Source organism: Nerophis lumbriciformis, linkage group LG08, assembly GCF_033978685.3.
Source record: "Nerophis lumbriciformis linkage group LG08, RoL_Nlum_v2.1, whole genome shotgun sequence".
NCBI lineage: Eukaryota > Metazoa > Chordata > Actinopteri > Syngnathiformes > Syngnathidae > Nerophis > Nerophis lumbriciformis.
Genome location: NC_084555.2, coordinates 6,371,355 through 6,384,485, shown reverse-complemented (window position 1 = coordinate 6,384,485; position 13,131 = coordinate 6,371,355). Strand labels below are relative to the sequence as shown.

At 39.3% G+C, this 13,131-nt stretch overlaps 1 protein-coding gene across 3 annotated transcripts in view; it reads right to left on the bottom strand.

The window, feature by feature from the left end:
- cdin1 (CDAN1 interacting nuclease 1) overlaps positions 1 to 13,131 on the bottom strand; it is a 646,347-nt gene that overhangs the window by 137,492 nt on the left and 495,724 nt on the right. For all 3 annotated transcript variants that reach the window (XM_061968177.2, XM_061968176.2, XM_072913633.1), the window contains 3 exons: positions 8,598 to 8,662; positions 7,972 to 8,032; positions 1,435 to 1,507 (listed from right to left, as the gene is read on the bottom strand). In XM_061968177.2, the coding sequence (XP_061824161.1) occupies positions 1,435 to 1,507; positions 7,972 to 8,032; positions 8,598 to 8,662 (199 nt within the window). The remainder of the gene's footprint in view (positions 1 to 1,434; positions 1,508 to 7,971; positions 8,033 to 8,597; positions 8,663 to 13,131) is intronic.

Here is a 13,131-nt window from a genome sequence, read left to right as displayed (position 1 = left end):
ACATGGCGACAAAATTAAATACTTTACATACTACATGTCTCTGTCCTGTCAATATGTCTAAATCAGCAACAATATTAGATACATTGTGCAACAAATAAGGGTACAGTACATCTTTGTCTTGTGAATTTATCGAAGTCGACAATATCACTACAAGCAGCAAGTGCAGCAACAACTCCAACCTGCTAAGTCAATGATAACAAAACAGGTATAGTGACAAAAAAACGTTAAACATCTCGGTCCTGTCAATGCTGCCAAGTCAGCGATATTAATAAAATAAGTGTAGCTACAAAACAGATATGCATCTCTCCGTCCTGTCAATGCAGCTAAGTCGAAAAAAATAAAACACAAGTGTGTTACTGTCGTGACAAAATGTTGAATTTAACAAGAATGACTGAAGAAGGACCATAGTGGTGAAACAGACACAAATATCTGTCCTGTCATTGCGTCTAATTAGACAGTTACAATAATTTAAGAAGTGATTAAAGTTACAGTTGGTGCCTTAACTCCTGATGCAAGTTTAGATGCTATTAAATATGACGAACAACAGCAAATCAAGTTTATACTGTATAGAGATGGAGAAAAGTAGTGTAATATTATCCAAGATTGTGCATCTTCTTGGATGAATGACCAGGTCTACAAGCTGCACAGAGGTGTATTTTGACAAAGATAACGCTACTGTAGGTCCAAAGCAATCATATTTTGACATTGACAAATGGCTGTGCAGTGGTGAATTTGAAATAAACACACATCCACCTTCTTCTCTTTCCGCGATTAAATCGCGAGCACATCTTTTCTGATCATCTCTGCCAAAGCACAGTGCAGACAACAGCTTCTGCATACTTCTAATGAAAGCATAAGGATGCATGTTTATTGCATGCATGCATTCGCAAAAAAATTATAAATAAAATCATTTAACCAAATATCACATTGTTGGTGTGTTTTGCACAGGGTGACTTTCTGAAGGTGTCTGGATAATGTCTGACAATTTCAAGAAAAATATTAGCATCTGGAGTTTACTACCCTTGCAGCTCATCCATCAACACTACCTCTGAACGGTTTGCTTTTTTTGTCACTTTTGGCCAAGTCAATTTCCTCAGTGGAAGGTTAGAGAGAGAATGCAGGAATAGAAGGCAGAGTTGACGGATGCAAGTGGGGATGAGGGGGGAAAGACTGAAATGTTATAAATAACACTGATGAGGTGAGCTCATATTGATCCAAATAGCAGTTGAGGGGCGGCGGTCCTCCTACCGCTCAATTGTCAAACCTACTACAAGTAGTCTGTTGCTCATTTGGATTGAACAAGAAGGGGAAAATAAAGCAAACGGGAGAAGCAGGGACAGGAACAGAGGCGGATTTCAAAGACAAATGACTGCAATTAAGACTGATGGAGACAATGATTGAAAGGGTAAGGGCAAACGGAAACGTGCTACTCACGCATTTCACCCTCCAGGTCTTGAAGGAACCTGTCCAGGATGATGCGAGCCATCAGTGCAGGAGAAAAATCCACCTGTAAGGACAGGACGGAAAATGTGATGATCCTGAACAAAATAAAACAAGATTAAATCAAAAATGATTTATGTTTTTTTTAATTAACTCATGTTTTATTTATTTTTATTAGTTTTAGCCCAAACTAATTTTCTACAAGAATCAGCAGTACAATGACAACTGCCATACACAGCAGGCTTTTTTCACTGCAGTGCCATCTGATGGATGGCTTCCCCTTTAAATTTTGCGAACAAACTAATCAAACAAATTATTCAAAACATTAAACTGGGTACTGATGGATTTGACAATCTATTCACTTTTCGTTAGGAATGATTATTTTTCATGGAAGAGGTAAGGCGAAGTTGAATGTAATACTTTGCTGCCACCAGCAGAGGTGCTGTTGGTTCGGTTTTAACTAGTTCTCCGTCTAAAAAAAACAAAACGGGGTCAGCTGTTGGATGTTGAGATTGATATGTAAAGGAAATATTCTTCTAAAATGTATAGTCAATCAACCGTATTGATCAAGAAAATATTTATCTGATGAGTGTTAAATAATTAACAATGCATGATAAATATTGGTCAGCTGTTGGATGTTGAGATTGATATGTAAAGGAAATATTCTTCTAAAATGTATAGTCAATCAACCGTATTGATCAAGAAAATATTTATCTGATGAGTGTTAAATAATTAACAATGCATGATAAATATTGGAATGACAATTATCGGACCGATATTAAGAATCATGACGTCACGTCAATAAATACGAGGTTTATGAATGTATGAACAATGACAAACAGCTACGTTAATCAATTTAAAAAAGAAAAATGCTTCAATAAGGTTGGATTAGCCATGCTGTGGTGTAGGTAGGTTAGGGTGAGCAAATCAAGCGCTCCTTTTCTCCTACGCGCATGCTATTAAAACTTATTGCTTATTGTAAACAAACAGGGTGTTGATCGTGTGGGTCTTCTTCACTGTTTTAGAGGGAGACTCATCTGAGATTTTTGCACCAAATGTCCTGCAAACATTCCACGAAGACAGAAAAAATATTGCGCTTCAACACATCAAACCATATCAGCCATCCGAAACGTCAGCATCGCCACAAAGGTGTTTTAAAAGCCTATGAAGATGCCTGCTGCTAAAGTAGCTGCTCCAAAGTCAGCCACAAAAAGATTGCCATCGACGATGTGTGATTTCTTCATGGAAATAATAGCGTTGAACAACCAGCCTATTACCATCATTGCAGATACATGCTCGTGTCAAGACAAATTTACAGGTACAGTTTGTCCCTCCCACCTTTGTTTGAGTCTTTCTTACCTCCAAGTGGGCAACATCTACACTTACTGTAAATCTAAATTTTAAAAATAATACATATACTATAAATACATTGTCGGTTATCAATATCGGTCTTGAGAAGCAGAATGTTATCAGCTTAATTATTTTTATACATATATACATGCATACATATATTCTTGAGGGAACTCTCCTGAAGGAATCAATAAAGTACTATCTATCTATTTATATATGTAATTAAATATATATATATACATATATATATATATATATATATATATATATATATATATATATATATATATACATACACACACATCTATATACATATATACACGTAGCAGATGTATATGTTTATATATGGTACTACATATATACGTATATGTATACGTATATGTATACGTATATATATATATATATATACACGTATATATATATATATATATATATATATATATATATATATATATATATATATATATATATATGCATCCCAAAAATTATAGTCTTATGGCAAATTCAGATAAAAACAAACCCACTCAAATGCTGTTTTTTTTTAAATAAAATTGTGTCCACTATATAAAAAGGTATACATTAGCCGATAAGGGATTTGTTTATACCAATATAAGGAAAATTGCTTTAACAAATAAACCAAAACAATAAGTCAGCCCGTTACAAACTATAATCTTTTCAGTGAGAAATAAAACAATAGTTGTCTCTACCTACCACACCTCAAAACACTACACAGTTTTACCTTTTTCTTTTCTTTGTCTCTTTCAGTCTTTTTGCCTCTCTGCTTATTAGCCTCTTGTCCATTAACACCTCTGGATAGCCGAGAGGATGACAGATTTCTGGTAACTAGCTTCCCTGAGCTGACACATGAAAAATGGCAAAAATCACCACGACTCCCCCGGCCTGAATAAAAGGACCACCTGATTAGTTCAGGTACTCGCACCTCTCTAATTATCGTATTAATCATTAGTCCATTAACGGTCTGCAGTCAGATACTGTATCAAGATCACACCACCAAGGAGTCACAGGACCTCTTTTGTTCTGCAGAAAATAATTACTGTTCATCAGATTTTAGGATCCGAGTTCATTGTTTCCCACAGCTGGAGAGTGGCGCTTATAGTTCACAGCATTGGCATCCATTCTAAAGCCTGTATGTTTAAATGACCTTTACATAAAAAGTCTATATTAGGCATAAAACGGCAATATTCTTGGGAGACATCTCGGGGCGAAAAGGCTCTTGTAGCAGTTTTCATCATTGTTAATCATTTCTTTCCATTGGAGATATAATGTCTCATAAAGGGATGGAACTACATCAATTAGTGGTCTGAGAGACCATGAGTGCTTGGTTTAAATGTTAAGTAGCATATTAAAATGACAGTTAAATGGTTCATAGACAGTTATCTCTGAGCTAGATTCAGTCCTTTAAAAGAGCGGAGAAAAAAAATCTTGTGTCAATTAAATGGAAAATGAATAATGACAGTTAGCTTTGAAGCGCCACTGATGCATTTGAACTCCTCTGATTTTAGATTAAGAAACACTTGACTGGTGTAAGCACCGCTATAAAAATTCTAATGTGTGCATTTAAATGCGCAAAATAAGATGGAAATGACAGGATGGCAATGTAGAAAAATACAAATAAATACTTAGGCAACTGGCTTCACAAACTTGTAAACTTGTGTTCTAATTAACAGTTAAGTGTGATAACTTTGGGGGGGGGGGGAGTTTTTACAACATTGTCGCCAGGGGGGTAAGGGCATGCCATTATCAGAGTCTGCACGTACCTCAGATGTAAGGTCATGGTTGGGTTTATTTTCAGTACAGGAGATACTGCCTCCATACCTTTACTGATTTTTAAAATGAAACATACTGAAAACTGCTAGAAGCTTTGTTCTCCAATATATACAATGACAAATACAAAATTAAAACAAATAAAACAATTAGATAAATCTCTTCATATTCACAGATGTTTTTCATAAAAAAACAATGTATCATTTTCTATTCTTTAATTATTATCAAATGTAGATTTTGTCTGAAAAAAATAGTTATTTTTACACCACACAGAAAACACATAGAAGTTGGCAATAATTTATAAATATGTGAAAGTAAAGCATATAATGGTTAACATAATAATACAGCATACACACACGGCATCAGTGCAAGACATTGAATAAGTGTGTTGGCATATCTGGGGCTTAAACATTTAGTTCCTGAATTCAAAAGCGACCTGTAGAAGTGTCTGATTTGTGTTTTGTCTGCATTTCAGAGTTCAGAGTAGTTTATAATAATCCGGCTAATAATTATACACTAATACCATGTAAATAAACAGAAGATATTAGGTCATATTCTTTGACTAAAGTGTTAGTAAATGAAATACAAAGCAATAATATTACAAAACAATATGCTTTAAAAACAAAGTGTACTGGATTTTACATAAAAAGTCTGGCTTTTGTCCACATTGTCCAACAGGATGATAAATTCATGAGGGTCAAGCTGTTCCTTATGGTCCAATTCAGCTGTAAATAACAATATCGTAGAATAAATGCCAGTGTTCATCTCACGGCAACAACATGAACACATCATATTTAGCATTAGCCTGTTAGCATTAGCATTCAGTTCGCTCTGGTTGAGACATATAACTACACAAATGGTGTGTCACTGAGCATGTAACCAAGTAATTAGCGAATATCTATATATGATTTACCTTCCTTCCACTTGTCCTTTATTTCACATTTCTCTTTAAACTACGAGGTCGGAGTCTCAGCAAGCGGCTCGCTTTGCTGTTTCAAAGTCTGGCTGAACACTTCAGATTCCTCTGTAAATACGTTTAAAACTGTCCGTTTACTTCTTTATTGCTTCGCGTATTGAAATTAAGTTTGTAAAAATTAATAAACAACATTAAACTGCAAACTAGTTTAAAGACTATGGCTGAGTAAAAATACTGCAAGATAGTTCCACTAAATCAGTGTTCTTCAGCACAAAAATCTCACAAAAGTTTCTGCTCGTCGAAAGTTTATTTTGTTCTTCTTTCTCTCCATTGTTGTATTAGAAATACACAAGAAACAACTAATAAAAAAGCTGTCTCGCATACTGCAATGGCGGTCGTCGTTTTCAAAAAGGTGTTTTTAGAACGCCTCGACTGTGTTCAACCAATCAGCGTTCAACCGAACAGATTTACCTTCCTTCCATTCGTCATAAAACCCTACCAAGGTTCATGGGAACATCCGAAAGTCTCAGCTCGCTACTAGGAGATGAAAATAGTTTATGTCTAACTAAATCTGCCTGGGTAGTAGGGCTGGGTGATATGGACCGAAACTGATACCTCTGTAATTTTAGGCCGAATCGTGATATACGATATATATCGGTATTTTAAACAAAACGTGCAAAGTGTTTAGTTTAATCTCAACACCAAATGACTAGTACTACCAGTGTTGTGAAAATTACTTTTAAAAAGTAATTCATTATAATTACTCGTTACTTAACCAAAAAAATCAATTTAACTACTAATGGAATTACTCTTTAATAAATAATTAATAGTTTCCCTAGTAATTAATTACTAGGGAAACTATTAATGCGCTACTTAAAAAAATAAAATAAAAAACTTTAAATATATGTCATATGCAGTTAAGAGATGTTTATGAGAGCAACGTGTGTGTGTGTGTGTGTGTGTGTGTGTGTTTTTAAAAGACGGTGTCCGTTGCCAAGCCATGTGTGACTTCAGCAAGGGTTTTAGCTGAACAAAGGCAAATCAAAAGATACTGGTATGGCGGTACTGTCTTACATATCTATCTTTTTCTAAAACATTTAATACCGGTACACCGCCCAGGCCTCCTGGGTAGTTCTTGATAGAAACACAGGGGGATACTTTATTTACCGGGTTAGATAGGAAAGTTCCTGTAAAAGGTTCTGGCGGTGGAAAAAAGCCTCATCATAAGAAAACGTCATAATCAAGTTAGCAGGAGAGTTTCAAAAGGAGGAGCAAGCTGGTGTAAGTGGGCTTTATTGGTGTCAAATATAAACATTTTTATGGGCTTCTCAATTATGTTGATTTGCTATTCGTGGGTGGTCTTAGAACGTACTTTTCATGAAAAGTGAGGCTGTACTGTATAATAGTTTAGGACTTTAATTTTTAGTAAAGTGCAATGATGCAGATGATGATGAATTAATGATTAAACAATGGTATAAATTGTTACAGATTATACTCCTGGTCTCCTCGCGAATTTAAACAATGCTTTCTACTTCTGTGTACGTATTTTATCAGGAAGGCAAAGTGTTCCCAAACAGGAGACTTCAACAACAGAATGGGGTTTTCAAGGTCTGGCTTCTCCTTAAAAGGCAGGGCTGCGTTGTATTTGTGTACAGAGCAGACCTGTGACTATCCTCGAATAAACCAGCGTAGACAACAGTGGACATTTGATTTTAGTCTATTTCGTTTGTCAAAGTTAAATATTTGGGTGGGATGCAGAGGATGCTGGTTTGCCAGTATAACGAGACAGTGACCGCACCTCACATCATTTATGCCATGTAGGAACTACAGTAGATATGCCTACAGTGTGTACTGTATTGAAAGTTCCGTAACAAAAAACAAATCACATTATTTACAAATACATAATTATATATTAAATAGTCACCTGTACAACCCTATATATTAGTCTAATAAACAAACACATAATATTAATTATCGTGTAGAAACCTATAGAAAACAAAGATAAATGAGAATAGGCTTTAACATTTTTATTTTCTTACCCGAAAATGAATTATATAAAAAAAAAAAACTTAAGCTAATGCACATGCAATTGTTTGGGTGCCCTTGACCTAACCCGCAACCTTTAGGGCATCATGTCAAATGAAAGAAGTAGTGAAGTGATAGAAAGAGGAATTAACAGCTGACCCCTTCGCTGCCTCACCTGTCTGCAGTTTGCCCGGGACGTAATTTGGGGTAATTTACACGATAAAAACACACACAAAGTATTTTCACATCTGCTTGATGGAGGTGAGACCTAATTACATTAAATAATTGATAATAGAGCTGACCGTTTCACCAATTTTGATAATGACTAACAGACAAGAGAGAAAATCAAAAACTGCTGCCAACCTCTATAAAGGCATTGATACAAGGACATCAATGAAAGGGAATGATGGTGGTGGGGTGGGGTGGGGTGGGGAGGGGAATTGTTAAACCATTACCTCATTGGCCAAATCCAGTAAGACGGGAGCGGTGGGATGTGCTTTGGCCTTGCTCAGGTACCTTCATTACGACAAAAAAAGAACAAAAGCGGTGACAACAAATGGGCCACAAAGGCAGACAGAAGTCCAGGCTAGCCGAGACATGCTAATGTCCCTGATGACTTGGCATATGGCAGACTCTGTGTGGTTACAGCAGCACCGCTTGGAGGGCTTCAAATTTCCCTCAGAGCCACGCATAAATATGATGGTTCGTTAGTTAGTTTGTTAACCCCTGCCGCCCAACATTGACGGTTTTCCCTCCTCGGCTGAAATTGGAGTTCCCCTTAAGGTTTGCCGGCATTCCCAACTCAAAATAACAATGGTGCAGTTCTTGTATTAGATCTCATTAGACTGCGCAGGTGTACACAATGTTTTAGTCTACGAGGGAATTACCTTTAGTGTGCAGCTGCTACCGTTTTATAGTTTCACACAAATTTACAATATTTACCCTCAATTCAAAGTGGTTAAGTTTGACACAAAATACACCTGCAGTCCATTGCATGACTTTTTGTATGGAACCTTCTGGATTGCATCATGAATACTGTGAGTGAAGCCGAGCAGCAATAACATAAAGCAGGGCACAGTACCTTTGGTAGTGGCTTTCGATGACATCAGGTGCATGGTGCCTTGAGATTGTCCTTTTGATTCGTTTCTGTCACGAGGAAAAACAGTGACGTCATTAAAAAAACACTACTACTGATAGTAAGTGTAGGTGTAACAATTTGAACGACCCCGTTCACCACTGGTTATTACTCTAGTACAGGGGTGCAGAAACTTTTTGCCTCCAAGGGCCAAAGTGAAAATGTGCCAATGGGCCGCGGGCCAAAACTACGATTTTTAAGAGCATAGCAGTTCTATGAGCAAGGCGTTTTATATATATATACATACACAACACACACACACACACACACACACACACCTTATTTTTCGGACTATAAGGTGCACTTAAAATCATTACATTTTCTATAAAATTGACAGTGCACCTTTAACCTGGTGCACCTAATGTACAATTTAATTCAGGTTGTGCTTACTGACATCGAAGCAATTTTATTTGGTACATGGTGTAATGATAAGATATGTGTGGACTGCAAGATGATGCTAGCGAGCAAGCCCAAACTTTAAAATTGTATTGAGAATATAAAACATTACACACAAAGCTAAAAAATTTGTCAAAATGTTTTAGTATGACTTTGGTAAGCTACGAAACCGCACCGCTTGATGGTTTGTCAGCGCATTACGGAAACTGCTATTTGCCACAACTAGTGGCTGAACAGGGACAACAATGGTGGAAACTGGTCAACTTTAATCCATTAAACATCCCGTGAAACTGGTAAGGTAGGCATCGCCTCAAACTTGGGAACTTCCCTGCCCCTGTAGGGTGCCAAACGGTCTTTATGCAGGGCAACCTTTCAAGCTCCCTACACGGATCGTCCCAATCACTGCCCAACTTGGGACAACATGCTTTCTTACTTTTGGGCTTGTAAACCCACACCGGCTTGAAGTCTCGCTCCTTGCTCTGCACGTTCTGGTTCCTCTTTTGCCTCAAAGCAACCTTCTCCAACTGGTCTTGAGCGAAAGCATGTGCCATCTCCAACCGATCCTGCAGCTTCCAGTCCCGGTCGATCCTCGGTGTTGCTTGGTGGTCCCCCCAAATGCCAACTCCGCCCGTGTCTGGATCTCCTGACCCAACATCAACAGGGCTGGGGTGCAGCTGGTGGAACTTTGAACCGCGGAACGGTAGGCCATCAGCACTAGCAGAATATGCCGGTCACAGTCACGCTGATGGTTGGCAGTGAGGATAGCAAACTGCTGCTGCATGGTGCGGTAAAACCGCTCTACTAGTCCATCAGTTTGCGGGTCCAAGGGGGTCGTATGTGTCTTTTTCATGTCCAGTCGTTCACACAGGGCTGCGAAAACCCTGGATTCAAAATTTCTGCCTCGGTTGCTTTGGAGGTTATCTGCAGTCCTGAAACAGCTGAACATGCCCTCCAGGAGCGCATCAGCCACCTCCGGCAATGCTTACGCCTCCGGCCACATGGTAAGATAATCCATCGTGCACAGCACATACTTGTTTCTTCTGTCTGTTATGGGAAAAGGGCTAATAATGTCCACAGCTACCCTATTCATTGGTGCTCCAACTCCCTACTGATGAAGCGGTGCGTGTGACCGGTCCTGGGGACCCTTGTAGGCTGCTCACTTATCACAAGGCTATGTTGTGGCGGAGTGTCTTTGTGCTGCCAAAATGTCCTGAGCCGGTACTCCCGTGACACACCCTCGGGGTCCTCAGCACCACCACCTGCCATCTCTCCTCCCCGGTGGCTGGCTCCTTCCACACACAGTGCAGTGTGTTGTCTCTCATGCACATCACAGAAAACTTACCTGTTTGTGCTGACCAACAGTCCCATCACACCTTCCCAGGGTGGTTTCCACCAATCTGGACCCATTGTCGCACCGGTTTGAGATTGGTGTCTTCCTCCTGCTTGGCCGCCCATTCTGCAATGTCCACGGTTTCCAAGGTGCAGCATGAAGGCCCACCAGCGGTGTCGTCTACGCGCAGCTCTTTCTATCTGACGTCTCGCTGGTCACAGTAGCTACAGACGTCAACAGGACACGGCCGCCAAGAGAGAACGCCAGCATTGGGATGCTGCGCCCCAGCCCAATGACTCATGCTGAAGGGACTGCAGCTCCTCCAGCCATCACGCCACCTGATCCTCTGGTTCTTGGAACGACATTAGCCATTGTAGTACTGCATGATCAATTTTGATGGTGAAGAACACACCCCGCAAGTAGTACTGGGGCTGATCGAATATGTTGCACTGCATTAGCCTGCAGGAAGGAAACCGTCCCCTGAGACACAAACTGGGGTCCGTTATCTGACACCAGTTGGACAGGAGGTCCAAACCGAGCAAACATCTCTCCAAGCTTTTCGATGGTGTTTCCAGCAGTGGTCGAAATCATCATCGCTACCTCAGGCCATTTGCTGTGTGAGTTGATGGCCACCAAGAGCATCTTGTCCTCCAGTGGCCCTGCAAAGTCAATGCAGACCCGCTGCCATGGCTCTGGTGTAAATCCCAATGGATGGAGAGGAGCTAATGGGGGATTATTCTTGGTTTGGTGGCATGTAGCGCATGACATGGTAATTTGTTCAATTTGACTGTCCAAGCCTGGCCACAGAAAATAGCTCCTCGCTATCTCTTTCATTCTTACAATTCCACTATGTCCTGTGTGTAGTTATTGAAACATTTTTAGCCAAAGTGATCGTGGCATGATCAACCTTCTTCCCCACAACAAACAATCCTGAATGGACAGAAAGCTCCCACCGACGTCTTATGTACGGTTTCAGTTAAATGTTGTCAACAGGTTGATCTTTTACAACAACATCCATGACAACTGAGATGTCTGGGTCAGTGAGAGGTTTTTTTAAAAATTTGCAATGCTGAAACAGGCGCTTTTTCTATCTCCCTAAAGTATAAAATGTCTGCTTTTAACTCACTCTTTGTGACAGGTAGAGGCAGCTTTGACAGGTCTTCAGTATTGCAGTGAAAGTCTGACTTATACTTGATGCCGTAAGAGTGAGCGGACAGCAACACAGCCCATCGCTGCAGCCTTGATGCAGCCAGCGAGGATATTCCTGTATGTGGGCCTAGGGATAGTCGTGAAAGGCCGATGGTCAGTTAAGAGAGTATATTTCCTCCCATAAAGACCCACAAAAATGATGCTCATGGCCTCTCTTTCTAATTGTGAATAGTTGGGCTCTGCCTTGTTCAAAGTACGGGAAGCAAAAGCAATAGGTTTGTCCTCACTAGTCAGCAGGGCGTGAGAAAGCACTGCTCCCACACCATAGGGTGAAGCATCACAAGTAAGTTGCAGTGGAAACGCTGGGTTGAAATGAGTCAGGACCTTTGATGCTGTCAACGCTCGTTTGGCCTTGTCAAAAGCCTCCTGGCAGCTGCTTGTCCACTTTCAGACTGCATCTTAATGCAGTAAATTGTGGAGTGGTTGCAGCAATGATGCCCGATTAAAAATAAAATGGGCATAGAAATTCAATAAGCCCAAAAGTGATTGCAGTTGGCTAATATTTTGAGGTGGTGTTGCCTCCACAATGGCAGTAATTTCAGACGGTGCTGTGTGAAGTCCCTCAGCATCTATCAAATGACCCAGGTACTCAACAGAGGGTGAAAAAACTCTCACTTCTTTGCAAACGCTTAATCCATACTCCCCCAGTCTTTGAAGTAAGGCATCCAAGTTATGAAGGTGCTCCTCATCATTTGCTCCTGTCCAGGTAACATTGTACTCCTGCCAGACCACTGATAATTTGGTCCATAGCTCCCTGAAACAAAGCTGGTGCTGAAGTGATGCCAAAAGGTAATATGCAGTACCTGAATAGTCCTCTCTAAATATTAATGGTGAGCATCTCAAGTGTCTCTTTATCCACCTGCATTTGCAAATAAGCCTGATTTAGGTCAGTTTTACTGAAATGTTTACCTCCAATTAAGCCAGCAAATAAATAATCAATTAAAGGAGGTGAATATTGCTGCGATATCAGGAAAAAATGTCGCCACAGGTTCGAATTTCACCCTTTTTCTTTTGCACAGGAACAATGAGAGTGGCTCCGTCACTTGACGTCACAGGTTCCAAAACGTAATTCTTTACCAAAGCTTTTAAATCAGATTGCACCTTTGGTCTGAGAGCATACAACACTGGTCTAGCCTTAAAAATCACTGGTTTAGTATCAGACTTGACATAAACATTGACTGTAATATTTTAGTATGTGTGTGTGTGTGTATATACAGTACATACATAAATGCATATATACACATGTATATATATATACATTTATACACAGATGTATATACATATACACACATAAATACATATACACACATACATACACACACACACATATATACATAAACACACATATATACATATACATACACATATACATACTATATATACACATATACATATAGACATACATATACATATATACACACATATATATATATATACATATACATATATGTTATATATGTACATTTACATATACATAACACCTGTCAGGTCTTAAACCTTATCCTGGCATTGTGGAATACCCTTTTACACAGAACCCCCATCCGC